We start from the raw sequence: 17,193 nt of genomic DNA on the forward strand, positions 1-17,193 counted from the left end.
CCTTTGTTATGACTCTTATGATACCACCTCATAGTAAAAAAGGATCATTTCTTTAAAACAGAGGGCCTTGTCTATTCATCAGTCTAATTTCCCTAAAACTTCACACACTGCCAACATTAATGCCAAGTCACTGGCAGTACAGACGACAAAGCCCAGGTAGCTGCTATGTTGAAGAAATGCAGTCCTCCAAGTCATCTTGTCCACAGCTGTGCTGTTACTGTATGAGCTGTGCCAGAAAGAGCAGCAAAGAAAATTTTAGGGAGAAGAAAGTGTAGACATCAAGGCCCTGCTGTGTTCCAATTCTCCTGGAAGAGCACAAGGACTGCTGTAATGGAAAATGAGTAGTAAATTCAAAAAGACGGTGCCTATGGCACCGTGTTTCCTGAGCTTGACAAGGGCCAGAACACAGGAGGTGGTAGGCAAGTTTCCCAGGTAGAGCTGGTGTCCCATTCACCCTATTGGCCTTGGGTTAACACTGCACGGCTAGAATTCACAACCCTGTGTAAGGTTCAGAGCTGATCCTGTTTCGCAGGCAACATTAGTTTTCCAAATCTCTGCCCAGTTACCTATTGGCCAACTTCTAAAAAAGAGAGGTTCTTTTCAACTCTTTTTTGTTTCAAAGGCATCACCTCCCCACTTCCCCAAACTATAATAGATATACCATGGACACAGAAACTCCTAACAGTTTAGCAAAGCTATCTTTGTCCCCTACACCCCCTTTGCAGAATGCATAGTTTACAATTCACTTACAAAATAAAGAAGCAATGCTGACCACATATGGGACCTTTTTTTTTTTTTTGAAAAAAGAACAAACAACCTCTTCTTAAGTTCAGTATCAAAATTCACATTTGCATAATAATACATTTCAAGGCCATTAGAGAGGAATGAGAGCGAAGCAAAGAAAACTGCAGAGTCTCTCCTCTCTTTGTCTTCCTGAATAGAGCTGAGGGATCCCACTGGAGTTTCTTTTCAGGGTGGGAATTATGAAGGGCTACAGCAACAGCTCTTGTTCTTGTACACCTCATGTTTTGGGTGGGACGAAGAGGTGAATTATTAGGAAAATAAAAAAAAAAAACAAATGGAAGGAGACACTGCAGATTCCCATGTTTAGCTACAAACAGCTTCGAAGAAACAAAAATTACTTCAGAATTTTTACCTTTCTTTAAACACTTCTACCTCACCATTTCAAAAACTCTTTTTTTTTTTTTCTTCTTCTGTAATACCCTGTTCATTTAAATGGCAACATTAAGTGTGCTGGAAGTTGAAGGGTTGGAAAAAAATAATTTCCTGTTTTTCTTATCAGGACATGGACAGAGAGGGTAAAAGTGTGCCTGCACCCACTATTTAACAGAAGCTACAAAACATCATCTTCTCTGCATGTATAAATTTGTCTCAAACATCACTGTGTTTCAATTCTCCAGTGCTTACAAAAAATAAAGCCACACGCACACTCATGCACACAAACATAAAGAGAAGCCACACAATACATTTACAAACTCAACCTGCAATGGCAGACTAGCCTAAAACTATCAACAGCTTCTGTGCATCACATGACATCCCTTAGCACCCCCCCCCCCCCCAATCTCTACCACATATGAATACGTATTGTGCAGTGTAGAGACCAGCCCAAAGATGCTGCTTGTCAAAAGGGACCAGTGGGCTGCAATCTCAGTATCTGACCTCTTGAAAGAATAAATTGACCATTGTCTCCCCTCCAGCCCAAGTGGTCTCCTCAGTTAGACAGTCACTATACTCACAAAGGCACATTCATAAATACCACATTTAACTTACTGCTTGTAAAAACATAGGAGGAAAATGTTAAGCGCTTATACCCCAACCCATCCCTACTGACTCAGCAAGAAGTATCACAATAATGTATCACTTGGTGAGACCTTACTCTACCTTTAGAAGGTAAATATTAAAGAAGTCTTCCAACACCTCTTTTAAATTTTTTTTTTTTTTGCATAAATGAATGCTTTTTCTTTTTGTTTTTGGCTTACATATTTTGGAATACAGCACACTCACTATAAAGCTCTGTTGTAAGGCTACCCCCTAAAGTAAGGCTGTTCTACCTTGGCTTGCATTTTCACTTCATTTTGCTTCTTCTCCACACATTCCCAAAACAAAACAAAAAAACCCACACAGCGCCTTATATAGAAAGGGTAAGCCATATCTGGCAGGGAGAGGGAGGGGAAAGAAAGCACATAATATCATAACCATGTCACTAAAATAGCTATTCTAACAAGCTGTGCAACCTGCTCTTACTGCTCAACAGTAAATGATGAAGACAATGTTCACTTATGGTTGTGTTTCACCTGAAACAGGAGAAGTTTCCACTATGTCTCAATTAAAAAAAAAAAAAAAAAAGAACAGATTAAAAAAAAAGAGGAAATTATTTCTGTGAATGCAACACCACACTAATAACCAAGAGCCTCCTTGTATTGCGCATCCATGCAAACTTCTCCAGTCTCTTCCCCTCTGCCCACCACAGTCTAGAATGTCTGCTGCAAGAATACTTAATGCTGGCTGGCACAATGAATTTTTCCTCTTTCCTTTTCCTCTGGAGTGCTCTGTATTCATTAACAGAAAGGCTGTCAGAGTCAAGTCAAGGAACTCCCTTTCTCACTACAACATTAACAGGAGACCTAACACTGCCAAATGTCACCAGTCCCAGCTGTCACACATACTGGGCGAAAATAGCTCTTTGCAGAGGGCACTTGATTTGCTAGAAGCTTGCTCATACAGCACAGGAGTCTGAGAGACTTTGAGAGAACAGCTTTCCTGCATAGCTTGATGAAAAGCAACACGCACACAAACTGTGGATGCAAACGGATGTTGTCTGCTGCATGACACAGATGAAGCTGCATCCGTCTTGGCCTGACAGTAGTTTTAAAAGTAGGCTCCAAACCACTGGGAGCTGTGGCGCTTTTTGTAGCACAGATAAAACCTTAAATCACTTTTCATATAAGGATTAGAAGCTATAGTTACTACATCACAAAGTCTCACGTAACACCACATAATAGAGAGCTATATTTTAAACAGGACCCTGACTCAGTTTTAATAGCAATGCAGACAGACCCTTGAATTCTACTGTAGGCAAAGCTCTGCTTGGCGAGTAATTACAAAAATGGACCTAGTTAATATTATCTACTGCAGGGGAACTTTGGTAAAATTCAGCAACACTGGTATTTACAGTGATGGGACACTTATGCAAAACATTGTGAGGGACATGAACTAGCAAGGCTAGTAAAAATCTCCAGTTAGGCCCCTGTCATTTAGCCCAACCAACAATTCTGCTACAGCATAGTTTTTGATTTGTGTTTTAGGTCTGGTTGTGAATTCAGGACAACAGGGAAAACCGGCTCTGTCTACACTGGGAAATTTTGCTTATTTCTCCCCATTGATGTTGCCATCCTTCTGCCACAGGGGGAAGCCTACTACTGGAGGGGAAGGAAACGGAAGAGAGTTTGGGCTTTAGACATTCGTATTTTGACCACAGTGGGAATAACTGATAGGATCTAAGACTATCAGTTCCTAACTCTAAAATAGTAGCAAATAAACTACAGAACAGAAATGGTATTTTGTGCAATATCGATTTAGACAAACCAACAGATTCTGCATATGTTGTTTCAGACTCAGGACCAAAGTTGCACTTCAACAGCATTTGTTTGGTTTTTTGTTTTGTTGTTTATTTTCTATAATTCATTTCAACTTAGTTTTTCTTTGTATTACTTTCCTGCCCACAAATACATGCATGCATATTTACAATTAAGAAAGCTGCTTCTGCCAGGTGAACTTTACCTCTTCAGAGAGAAAAAACTACCTTTTACTCAGTCAGGACTCATACCCTGAGATGCTAATAATCATCTACCGCAAACCCAGCATTCCAAACCACTTGAGAAACCTGGATACTAAGGTGACATGATTTGCAGTGAATGTGATACATGCAACACAGATGTTTGCTGCACCGGAAATACAACAGATCTTCATGTGCTACCTTGGCCCTGGTCCAGCTAGGTTTTATTACACAAAGAGCCCTTACCCAAGCAGTACTCATTCATTTAAGGTCAGTGGGACTAAATCACATGAGGATCACTCCTGATTTCCTGGACCAGACTTGGCCAAATTTGGGTTTCTCACATACCCAAAATATACTCCTTTGAAAGTCAACAGGGAGAAAATACACACAAGCAAAATCAGAAGCCTAAGAGCTAAACGTAATTAAGAATGAAGCAAAAAAAACCCCTACAGTATCGTTTAGCTGTACTACTGAGACACAGTGAAAGATGTGGCAGCATTTTCAGGAAGAAAGAATAGGGGAAAATTTCTAAGGAGTAGATGTTTAGAAATTTCATGGATGGGGAAGCCAAATTAATGTGAAGGTTCAATTTTATTTAATCCTTGAGGTGGTTATTCCAGCCAGTTTGTTGAAAACACCCTATTTATACTGCAGAGGGAAAACACACTTGGCTTAATATTCTTGCTCATTACACAAGCCACTTAACATGAAGCAAAATAAAAAACTTGTAAGGAAAACCTGACACCCTGTGACTGGAAAAAAAACCCAAACCAACAAAAAACCCACTCTCTGGACTGCTGGGCAAGCGCCCAGGTAAAAGCATAAAAACGTAAGGAAAAGATGGCATGTCTTCCAAAGTACATAGTACTACAGCTGCTTTCCAAAGTAAATGCCAGAGTTCTCAGCACAGGTTTCTGAGCTGTACTCTTGTTAGATTTTATTTCACTGCTAAAATGAAATACTGAAATGCAGTAAAAGATCAAACCCATTAAAAAATTCTCAGCTTGATACACACTGCAGGGTGGGGTAAAGTGGCTGGTAACAAATGGATATTTGATTACAAGACTGCTAAAATGTATTTCTTTTTTTCTTTTACAAAATAAGCAATGGAGGAGTCAAAACCAGGAGGAAAACCTGGAATGCTGAAACCACCTGTAGAGTATGTGTATGTTTAAAGTATATACCCTGGAGAACCAAAACTAAGAACAAAATAATAAAAAGAGTTCTGTTTGTCACTTGAGAAAGTAAAAAAATGTTTTTTAGTGAAGGGTGTTATGTTTTATTTTTCTCTAGAAGGAGATGCCCATAGCCTATTCTGAGCTGTGCTTTCCCCAGCTTCTTTTAACCACCTCCTTTGTTGTTAAGTTTAAACAAGATGATGCCACAGATTCCCTCCATGGAACAGTTCTGTAAAAGCCCAGAAGTACTCTAACATCAATTGCTGCTGACCTTTCGTTGTTATGAGCTCAAATGGTAGCAGAATTATTTACTACATTGAGTGCCGGTTGTCCCCAGAAGATGAATCCGGTTAGCACAGTGCTCAGGAATCACTTGCCATAGTCAGAAGTGCCATGACTAAGACGTACTAGCAACATCATCATTAGCTACATGTAATTCTGAGTGGAACAAAATTGTCAACTGTAGCTGGAGAATTCTAAGATTAATCTTGCTTTAATGATTTAGGAAAACTATCACTAAGGAGACAGTCACTAACATTTGCAGGCTGCACATTTAGCAAAAGGAGGAGCAGGCTGTTGTACTATGATAGGCTTGGACCCAGCAGACTGTCAAAGCTCCAGACTGCCAACTCTCTGGCAGCCAGTCACAACCTGCTTCCAAATGACAGTCAAGTTCCTGGGCTCCTTTTGATTAAATCCTACAGCTTCCTCTCTTTTAGGACATTGCAGATTTGGTAGAACACCTCTGGAAAAGCGCTCAAACTCTCTCCATAAAATAACCCCCCAAACTCCCTAAATAAACCTTCCTTTTACTGACCCATGACAGGATTATTTTTTTTAAAGCACGTTATTATTCTTATTGATGCATTATTTTCAATACACACGTATACACTCAGATGTATACACAGTGCAACATGAAAACACTGGGCAACTGATATGAAAAGGACAGAATTTGGCATCTTTTTTTTTTTAATAACAAAAAGTTAACTACTGTTTCATAACTCATTGCATGACATGCTTAACACAGTATGCTCTTTTCCTTAAGAATGGGAACATCTACTTCCATCAAGTGGCTATACTGCCTCACTTTGCCTCATCTTCTCTTCCCTTCCCTACTGTAGGGCATGTGGGTGCATGTAAAAAGGCACTAACGCGGTCTCTGTGGTTTGAGCCTAGCCATTTCAGGCAGAGTTAAGCCCCTGACCCTTAGAGCTGGGAGACAGAAGTTGGCCATAACCAACACAGAACTCTGAAGTTCAAGACTGTAAGCCCCGACAGTCAGCAGCAATAGAGTGAACAGAAAAGTTTAACAGGTATTTTCCCCCCATAGAAAATATAACAGAAGACTGGGAGGTGGGGTGGGTGAAGAAAAGCAAGCAGCAAATCTCCAAGTGGGCAATGAAACTGACCAAATAGGTGAAAACAGGAAAGCTCATTTCTAATGTACATTTTACTGGAGTTTTTACATATTGCCTCCCTTTTCTGTATTGAAAAGGGCAGGATAATAAATCTACTTCATTACTGGGTATTCTGTCAGCACTGGTTTTCTTTAGCACTACTTAAAAGTGGTTTAAAGAAGCACCATCGTGTATTTCCTGCTAGTCCTCCTAACTGAGGACTCTTTTCATTTAAGCTATACTGCATTTTAATTAGGTTTATAGTTTCACTCTGCTTTTAAAAAGGTGCTTGTTAAGAATATTTTCATTTAGTTTCAATCAAGAGGGAACAAAGTGATAGATTTCCATTCACACACTTCTCCATGCAACTGCACTTATCTGCATGAGTAACAAAGCACTACAAATGATAACCCTTCTTCTCCCACAACTTGTTTAAGATTACAATGAATTTCTGTTGCTGATATTGAGAAGTTTTCTTAATGTATCTTACAGTCTTTAAAATTCTTGTTCCCCCCTTGACAGTAATGTTTGGAGATTTCTTGTTTTTTTCTTTTTCTTTTTTTATTTTTTTTAGCATTTTTATTTTAAAGTAAAAACTTTCAAACATTTTGAAGATTCAGGAACTTGTAAAAGTTTATCACAAGAAACAGCCATCTATCTAGGATAAGATAAGGTTAAATAAACCATCTTCAAAAAACTGGCTTCCTACCCTAGAATTCCTGAGAATGCTTGCAAATTTAAAGCAGGAAAATAAAATGTTAAAATAAAAACAAAAACACTGTTAAATGCTCCCAGAGTTAGTCTTCATCTAAAATATATATATGCACTTTTTGGTCTTTTTTTTTTGTATGTTTTAATTTTTTTCCCTTTAAGCTTACAATGGAAGAACAATTTAGCTTTTCTTTTTAAATATTTCAAATCCCTCATTATGTCTTGTAAACAAGAGGGGCTCTAGCACCCGGCTTTCACCGTAGTATCGCAATGACCTCAACTAGCCCAAAGTGCAGGAAAAGGGACCTTAGGGTAGGTTGGGAGAGAGAAGTGAGGGTGGAACACAGCAATGAACCAGCATGTATAGCAAATCATGTGACAGAATGGATACTGGCTTACTCAGGCCAAAGGTGCTTCGCTAGGAAGTACTGCTGGCACAGGACTTTAAAGAACCTGTTCTGCATGTCTGAGCGCAGCTAGTCTTCAAGCAGAGACTAGCAGAAACAAAGCTGTATGGATGTGTGCACGCAAGGGGCACTGGCTAGCAGGAGCTGGAAGAGAGCATTTTGTTTCTTTGTGCATGGTGGGATGGATGAAAGAGGAGACATGATAGAAAAGTATATTCAGAAGGGGCCAGAGTATGCTGCACACTCCAGTTTACTAAGCAAATACAAACCTACTCGTACTTTTTGTCACTTAACACTTTGCATACAAATCTACAGGCATGTGTATATGCAGCATTTCCCTCAGTCAGTCTTCCTTGTGACATTGGGTTTTTATAGAAAGGGCGAATTAAAAAAAGTCACCAAACTCCCTAGCCCTTCCCTCCCACCCCCTGCACAGGCACGCGCACACACACACACACGCACCCCCCCCCCCCCCCATAATTGAATCTGCTTTTCCTTCTTCCCACCCAACCCATGCTTAAGAGTTAAATGTGTTAGACATTGTCATATCCTTCAATGAAAATGCTGAAGAAAGACTCCCCTATCCTCTCCCCCCCCCAGATAATAAAGCCCGCACACTGCTACCGCTGAGGGCTGGAATGGACAGGTATGTGCTGGTACAGAATGTCGGCACTTTGATAGACAGTATAACAGCTGGACAACACCACATGGAAGTCCTAGCACTTACGGAAGAAGTACCGGCATCTCTCTTCCCTCTTCTCCCAGGCCCACTCCCTTCCCCACCCCTCCGAAAGACCTCTCACTTTCTGTCAAGGGATGTTCCTTCAAGTCTGCTACAACTCTTTTTCACAACAGGTCTGAAAAGTTTTGTTCCCAGCGCACACATGCACGCACACACTGGCTATCACTGTGGATTACAGGTCACCCCTATCCTGCCCAGAGTACTACTATACTGATGCTAAAAAAACCCCAAACCTTTCCTTAAGTACAGAAATTAAAAAGCAACAGTACAGAAAAAGTAAAAACAAAAAAACAAAAAGGTGCAATACTTCTTAAAGAAAAAAAAAAAAGAAAGTCTTTGCTAGTTATATACCTCCCTAAGCAAAACCACATACACAGGAAAAATACAACACAGAGAAACAAAAGGAAACCTTTGAAGTACACACTGGTTTAAGAACATTCATAAGTAAACGTTTCTGTCAGTGATGGTCTGGCGCTGTAATACACCAAGGCCTGGCACAGGTAACGCTCACCATGAAGGACGCAGAAAGGAGTTAGCTGCATGTGCTTTCAGGAGATGAGGCAGGCCGGCCAGCGATTTGCTGACACCATTTGTTTTTTGTCAGTTTTAATAGAAGCAGTCAATCAAATAAAAGTAATTTGGTTGGGCTGGACATTCAAGCTTTTGATGGAATCTTCAAGAATCAGTATGGGTGCCTATATAGGTCTGGGGGAGAAAAGAAACACTGCTGTTCTTTTTAAAGGTAGTGAAGCTTGTGAGACACTGAATAAGAGAATTTGACTTAGCTGCACAAAAAATGGCAATGTCTTATTTACTCTTTTCCCCTCGTTGGAAGAAAAAAAAAATGGCTTGCATTACGTAACAAACATTCTAGGGTTCACTCAGTACAAAAACCCCACATGCAGACATAAATAAATAAATATACTGCTACTCAAAAGACAACATTGGCTCCCCTCTCACCAAATCCTTTGGATATGGCAGTGTTCTGCTCTACCACAGGGTTAGAACAAGGGCCAGGAAGCAACTACCCACTCAATATGATCTGCAGATTTGAGATAGCACCCTGCTAAAATGAATTAAAAAAAAAACCTACTGACGAATTTTAATCCAGCCCAACTGGATTCTGCTTCAGCCACAAGGACTCCACCATGCCCGTCCTGGTTTCAGAATCAAGACATGCAGATGGCCAGCCAGCCCGTAGACCATCAGCAATGCAGCGTTTCAAGACTATATATATAGAGAGAAAAAAATGCACACACACAAACATGTGCACACACACTCACACAGAAACAAGCACACGTGGGCAGTTACATGTGCCAGAACACACTGGTACTTATCAACCAGCCAATCACAAAGTGTTGGTTTTTTTGTTTTGTTGTTTTTTTTTCTGTTTTGTTCTTTTTTTTTTTGTGGGTTTTTACTTTTTAATTTTTTTTGTTTTTGTTTTTGTTTTTAAAGTGAGGCTCCGTCAAGTCTTCCCCTCCCCCCCCCCTTTTGCTTTTGAAACCCTCCCCTACCCCAACCCAACATGGTAGACCTAAGGACGGAAACACACCCAGTGCAAACGAAGTTAAAAAGCTATTTTTTCAGTATATATGTTTCTTAGCAACAACTTCCGTATAACATGAAAAAGTGAAAAACTAGAAACTAATTTTTTTACTTTTTTGTGTTTAAATTTAAATGGTATGTGTACTTGCTTCACATTGTCTTTCTAGTTGGCGTTCATGATTCAAGTATTTCAAGAGTGATATGTTCTCTTTTTTGGATTCATATTCCAAACGAAAAAACTGAAGTTATATAAGGGAGGCAACTATGTGCTCAGACAGTCTGTCAATGACCCACCTTTTTTTTTTTTTCTCTCTCCGTTTTCTTTTTTCCTTTTATAAATGTATTTATTGCAAGTTGAAAAAAACGAAAAGGTCAAGTTAGTGCTGCTGCTGTTCCAAAAAAGGTCACGAGGTCAGAGTTGAAAGTTCTAAGTTCAGATTGAATCCGACCCTCCTCCCAGAAGGTCTCCAGGTAGTAAGGGAGCAGGGCTGCCCATTCTGTGTGGATCCTCTACACTTGGGACCCCCCACAAGCTTGAAGAATAGTTTGGGGGCCCCCACAACGAAGCGCCAGTGAGATCACTCCCACTGCTGCTGCTGCCGCCACCACTGCTCCACTGCCCAAGCCCTGTTGACCCACCAAAGAGATTCAAAGCAGGTCCAACTGGATCTGTCTGGTTCTGTCCTGTCTCCAGGGGTTGCCAGCCTGCTGTGGGTGCACTTGGGGTTGCTGCAGGTGTAGGGGGCTGAGCTTGTGCCAGAAAACGACTAACCTCTTCATCTGTGGCAAACTCAGCCAGGATGGTAGTGTTTCCCAACACACACCTAAGAAGACAAGATACACAGAAGAAAAAAAATAGTGATTAGAGCCAGAAGGTAAGGGCAAGGGATTCAAAAGGCATGAAAACCAACACTGTTAGGTGCCCAAACCAAAGGAGGTGTATCAGCTTGCCACAAAGCAGCAAGCACAGAAAATTTCAGTTGTTCTCAACAGTGAAACTGACTCAGAGCACAAGAACTTCCATTTTAAAAGGGGGAAAAACCCCACCAAAACCAAACCAAGCAACTGCCTCCCTCAATATTCAGCTACTATGTCTGCAACAAAACCTTTCTACATTTAAACTTAAGGTCCTGAACATTAACACTAAGAGAAAAAGAAAAAGTGCCTGTATAGCGTATCTAAACTGGCAAATGCATACATGCCACCTTTCTAACAAAAGGGAGTAAGAACAGGTTAAAAGCCTGTGAAATTCAGGGTAAGATTAGTATAGTCCAAAAGGTTTTACTGAGTTTAACTGAAACCACCACCCCCAAGCTCCACCAAGATTTTTGTCTCAAGACCTGCCTAATTTTCAAAACATACCAGAGCCATACTCAGCTACAAAAAGCTTATGAACATAAAGCCTAAGACCTGCAGCTTTTTAAGTCGACAATTTCAGGTCTATCTCAAAACTTCAGCAGATTCCCACACATCTGTGTTATGCATATAAGAATGAGTTTCATCTTAAACAGTTCACAAGCTTTTTTAAAATGGCCAAAATTCTACACTGTAGGTGCATACTGGTCACATTTCTCTCCTGTTTGCACCCTCTTAGCTCTGTATGTGCCAGTTTGTGCCAGCAATTAAAGCTACACAGACAGAAGGCATCTTTGTTTCTCTTATTCCTCCACCAATGAAAGAAAGATTCCCTTCCAACCATGATACTTGAAACGAAGTCCCAAAGCATAAACACTGGACAGACATCTTGTGTTCATGACTAACGCAGTAACAAAGAACAGACATGGGGATTGCTTACATGTGCAGTGCAGTCTGGGCCTTGGCCGCCTCCTGTTTGGTGTTATATCGAATAAGGGCGGTGCCCTGGGTCAGGTTCAGATGGAATGTCAGCAGTGGGCCATGCTGCATGCAGATCGTCCTCAAGGTTGACCCATCGATCTGAGGAAGAACAGTCAGGATAAGGCAGATGTTTCTAACTGTTTCCCCAAAGGGACTTCAATTGTAACTTTGTCTTGGTAATTAAAAGATAAACTGCTCTCAGAAAGGGAAACAGGTGAAAGCACAGGGAAGTAAACAAAGGGGACAGAATTCAGTTCTCAAACAGAATCAGTATACCCTGGCTTCCCACAATTACAATGACTTTGCTTTATGGAATAATGTGACTTATATTTCCCATGCACTTGTAGTTTGAGTCGTAGTTTTCCACACCTCACCAAGTTTCTGTCACTGTCCTTATGTTGGCCAGTTTTCCAGTATTTACATACATAACTTGTACTTCTTATCACACATTTATATACATAACTTGTACTTCTTATCATCCTCAGCCATTTATACCAGGGGAACGAGAACGTCTTAGTTTCCAGCACTCAGATTTCAGTAGAATTTAGATCAATCAGTATTTAAAAGTTCTTTGTAGAAGTGGAAATACCACCTTTGCAATGAGGGTTTTTAAAAGTTTATTTTGGTGCTTTTCTGTCTTCATGGTTATGAAGACAGTGTCACAGAAGCAGTCAGTGATCTTTCTGCCAAACCCAGCAATGTTCATTCCTCCTGAATTAATGTTTTCACAGCAGTTGTTGCCTACATTCCTTCTGCAGCAGTAACAGCTTGTTACTTACCTCCAGTAACTGCTGTTCTCCACAGTGTTCTGTACAGACAGATTCCATTCCTAGTATGCCACAGGAACATACACACATGAATGGGATCCATATGTGCAGATACTTAAGGAAGTGCTACTTTCTTCCTTCTCCCTCCCCACCCTCTACTATATAATACAGCTCAAACCTGGGAAAAGGAAGTTGTATGGGAGTACAAACATGGTAAAAGTTAAAAACGGAGAAACCTGAAATGAAGATACTGTCCCTGAATCCACCTTAACCTTTATGCTTCCTTCTCTCTAATGTACTGACCCACAATGAATAGAGGATTTGTTATGGAAGAGACGTCATCTGCTTCTTGCTCTATTACCTTAAATGCCTCCAAAATTACATTCTTTCATTAAACAATTCCTAAAGCAGTATTAAACTACCTTGCACAAGGGAGACTTAGAACTGTGTCTCTTCACACCACTCCTGTATCTTTCATGTCAACGAAAAGAGCCTCTTCCATGAAAGGAGCACAATGTGCCATTATGGGTGATCTGAATGAGGTGTTAGTTTTTCCTTTCACACTCATGCTTCCTTGAACTGTAATAGAAGCATGGTAAATTACCTTGCTGAACAGGAGACACTGTCTAGACCTCAGGGTGCTGCTGATAATCATACAGGCTTTTCCAAAGCCTTGAATACAGACTAACTGAGGTTGCTGAAACCAGGATTCCACAGAATTTGTCCTGAAAGGACACAAGCTCCAAGAATACTTGCAGGAATAACCTAACTAGACTGTTTTTGGCAGGAGTGCTGGAAACATTCTGTGGCTTCACTATGGAAACACCAAAATGAAAACTGGCAGTTACACCAGCTTTCTTATTGACAACGTCCCAAAGAACAGTCTCTTTAACAGCTATAAACCATCTCACATTATGGTCATGCAACTTATCCTTACTTCTAAGAAAAATCTTTCTGTTCCAATAATTTTTTTGAAAGTCTAGGTAATGAAAGGTTGTGTAGCAAAACCTGAACATCTTAAAGCTGAAGAGATTACAGTAGAAAAAACAATCAGACTGCAGCCCAGTTTAGAAGAAACACATTTTACATATGCTGAGAAATCTGATTTTGTTAGATTTTGCTCAAAGAGAAACACTTGCAGAATCCACAAATCTGTATCTTGGTAAAGCAAACAAGTTCCCAGAGACAACAACAGAAAATACCTGTGGAGTGAGATTGTGAAGAACCAGCCAGTAGCTAGGACGAACTGAGCCACCATCACTCCAAGTAGATGCTGCAAATTAGAAGACAGGATAATCAAGACAGATTTGATACAAAGAAAACCATTTTCCTTTATAGTCAGGTCTTTCAAATCTCAGGCAAATTCATTATTGGCATTATCAACCCTGCTAACACACGAAAGCCTGATCTTCAGTCCTGAAAACAAAACCGCATCTTTCCCCACATTTCCTATCAAGATTCACTTTTTACTAGAGTTTATATTTGAGGAGTTTCCCACCCACGGAAAGCATCTATGAAAAGCCCCATGTGGTAGCTATTTCCTCCTGGCAGCTTCCAGCCCTCTTTACTCCTTCCCCTGCAGCAGGACCTGGAATTCCACACACAACTCCCACCCACTGTCCAACCCCATTACTGACAGCAAATTTCCATTTCAAGAAGGAACTTTTTTTTATCTTTTACCAGACAACTGCAACTTTCTTTCCTCCAAACCATTAGTGCTGTAAAACGTACACTCCTCAGGTCTGATCAATGGTGCTATCAGTTGATTCTTCTCACCAGAGCCAAGCCTTGAGTCCTGTGCCCCCCAGCCCCTGACCGATCGGGATGCTGTGCTGTTCCATGGAGATGATGGTTTGGGGTTGGTCAGGCCAGGAGGCGGGCGGGGCAGCCCTGTAGTGTTCCTTGAGGAAATATGGTTTTTCCACATCTTGCTGGAGAGATGAGTGGGATTGTGTCCTATGGGATCTGGGGACCATGTTGATTTGTAATCACTGAATTTTGCTAGAAGATTAAATAAATTGTATGTGTTAGAGAAATTTGTGAGATTCAACTAGCCTTTATCTGTACTACTGCTGTAAACCCTTTGGCCGTATTTATATCAGAGACAAGCACAAAGCACAAAACCATACAACAGTTAATTTACTACACCAAAAGGCACCATGCTACATGCAAGTTCATCTTTGCTTATTTTATATATGCTGACATTTCCGATAATGTAACCGGCTGCAGTATGTTCAATCATTAATAAGATGAACAGCAACTTTGATGTCCATATTACATTTGAAAACCTGAGAATTCTTACAAGTTGGGTCACTACTAACCTATAGGTTAGTAAACTGAACGCCCTTCCTGCTTTCACTAGATTCAGTTTGTTTTACAGATAATGTGAATTCTAAATCCCTAATTCAGATGACCTGCCTTCTGCCTGTAAAATGCTGGAGTGTAGTTTAACAAGATGTGCAGAAAATGGTATGTGTGCCAGGCACTAGTCTAGTCTCCTCAATTCAACTATGACCTCAATCATTTTTAATTTCTTGGGTCTTTCTTATGTGCTAGACAAAACTTAAGCAGAGGTAAGAAGCTGATACATGCCACTCCTTTCCCCAGGACTATGACTCTGTCATTGGAATCCTGTGATATTTCTTCAAACTGAAGTGACCCCACAAACTGGCAGCAGGAACATTGTTTTCCCTCGAGGCTATATAGGATTTTCAACGGATTTGGTGAAGATGCTGCAATAACATATGAACACAGCTTTCACTGAGTAAGGTACAAAAAACAAAGTTTGGGCCAGATGTAGCTCTGTGCCATGTTTGTCACTTCTGCTATTTACACACATTCGCTTAATTTTAAGAAGCTGTCAAGACACTCTCTTCAAGAGAAAACTCTTGCATTTGTAAGAAGTTCAAAATCCAAATGGTTTGTCTGGAGCAAGTATTTCCAGCATCGTATTCAGAAGTGTGTGCAGAAACCGTTTTTCACAAGAAAGCTTTAGAGACCTTCTTACCAAGCATCTGAAATAGGTATCTAATTTACTATTTACGGGCCAACCTTTAAAACCCAGAGGATTAAAGCCACTCTCTCTCTCTCTCCAGGTTTCAGGGAATGATGAGTGGCTATAAAAGCTGAGGCAATACTCTTTCTTTCACAGCACTTCAATATTCTGAAGTTAAAATGAATAAAATCACTCACCTAAACTCATACAGCAGCAGGTATGTTTAAAAATCTACAAACCAAATCCTTACACAGGTCAACATACTGTGCATGTGTTTTTTTTTAAACTTTTGCATCTGCTGCGCACTTCTTTAACTTGCTGGTTTTGGCTGGGGTAGAGTTAAATTTCTTCCCAGTAGCTAGTTTGGGGCTACGTTTTAGATTTGTATTGGAAACAGTGTTGCTAACACCGGGATATTTTAATTATTGCTGAGCAGCACTCACACAGAGCCAAGGGCTTTTCCGCCTCTCACCCCACCCCACCAGTGAACAGGCTGCAGGTGCAGAAGAAGTTGTGAGAAAACACAGCTGAGACAGCTGACCAAAGTGATATTCCATATCATATGCTGTCATGCTCAGCACAGAAAGCTGGGAGAAGAAGTAGGTGGTGGGGGACATTCAGAGTAACGGTGTTTGTCTTCCAAGTAGCTGTTATGCATGACTGAGCCCTGCTTTCCTGGAGATGGCTGAACACCTGCCTGCTGATGGGAAGCGGTGAATGAATTCCTTGTTTTGCTTTACTTATTAAACTGTCTCAGCCCATGAGTTTTCTCACTTCCACTCTTCCAATTTTCTCCTCCATCTCACCAGTTTGTTGGCAAGTGGGCTGGTGAGCTGGAGTTAAACCATGACACATAACTAAGACTTTTGTATAGGGGTGGGAGGAAGGGTAGAGGATTCTTAGTCTAGTTTTTAAAGCAATTACAACAGAGTATTTTATCATCAGGAGGAAAACTATCTGATCAACCACTCGAACCTGAGTCCCTCAGAAACTACTGAAAGACTAACTATTCAAAGTTAACCAAGAATGAGGAGTTAGTGAATAAGTGGAAAATGCCCAGGTAATTTTCGAAGTCTACATACCTGAAGTGCTATGAACGTTGGTGAAGGAATTGTCAGAGGCACTGTAGGGCCAGGCACCAGGTGAAGGCAGCGAGGTGTTGAGGGAAGAATTAGACCCTATCACAGGGAAAAGGAGAGAGAAAGAGTAGACCAATTTCACAGATTTCTGTAACACTGTTAAAACCTCAAGAGAGCCACAACTGTGCCAAGCTGTCAATGTGATAAAGCAGCCGCAGTGTAAAAAAGCACACAGGCTTCCTTCTTAGTCAAATGCAATAGACTATTACCCTGTTATGAAAGGAACATCAGAATATTCTCAAATATGAGAATGACTAAAATAATTACATAGCAGTTATTCACTGTTTTACCTGTGGTGTTGTCCCGCAGAAGTTGGTGGTCAGTATCTACAATGGGAGATGTGGCTGTCCCCCCCAGCACACTTCCAGGGGTCACATAGGGGTCAGATTCAGGGTCAATGTTTTGTATACCTTTCCATGGCACTCCTGGTTGGAACTCTGGAATGGGAGGGGAGAAAGAAATTAGATGCAAAAAGGGAAATGCCATTTACTAGAAGCAATTGTTAAAGATATTTTAGGAAGGCAGGTAATTGTCTTCTACACTGTTCCTCAGAAAAAATATCAAGACATTTCTTAATTAAAATCTGTTTCACATTTCCTCCCACAGCACTTGCTCTGGTGCCTAAATACAAGTCTACACTACAAAAAGTAGCGCAAGTGCACAGGGTAATCCTT

At 40.6% G+C, this 17,193-nt stretch overlaps 1 protein-coding gene across 22 annotated transcripts in view; it reads right to left on the reverse strand.

Annotated features, from left to right (window-relative positions):
* Positions 1-594: 594 nt before the first annotated feature.
* The window catches only part of TNRC6B (trinucleotide repeat containing adaptor 6B), a 143,622-nt gene continuing 127,023 nt past the window's right edge, over positions 595-17,193 (reverse strand). For 18 of the 22 annotated variants that reach the window (XM_062620467.1, XM_062620470.1, XM_062620463.1 and 15 more), the window contains 6 exons: positions 16,810-16,956; positions 16,463-16,558; positions 14,066-14,386; positions 13,588-13,658; positions 11,578-11,717; positions 595-10,606 (listed from right to left, as the gene is read on the reverse strand). In XM_062620467.1, coding sequence (XP_062476451.1) covers positions 10,216-10,606; positions 11,578-11,717; positions 13,588-13,658; positions 14,066-14,386; positions 16,463-16,558; positions 16,810-16,956 — 1,166 coding nt within the window. In that variant the 3' untranslated portion in view covers positions 595-10,215. The remainder of the gene's footprint in view (positions 10,607-11,577; positions 11,718-13,587; positions 13,659-14,065; positions 14,387-16,462; positions 16,559-16,809; positions 16,957-17,193) is intronic. The other 4 variants (XM_062620464.1, XM_062620480.1, XM_062620478.1 and 1 more) reach the window with 2 other exon arrangements.

The sequence above is a fragment of the Pezoporus occidentalis genome, unplaced genomic scaffold (assembly GCF_034315485.1).
Source record: "Pezoporus occidentalis ecotype Australia unplaced genomic scaffold, CSIRO_AGI_Poc_V1 ctg221, whole genome shotgun sequence".
Taxonomy (NCBI): Eukaryota; Metazoa; Chordata; class Aves; order Psittaciformes; family Psittacidae; genus Pezoporus; species Pezoporus occidentalis.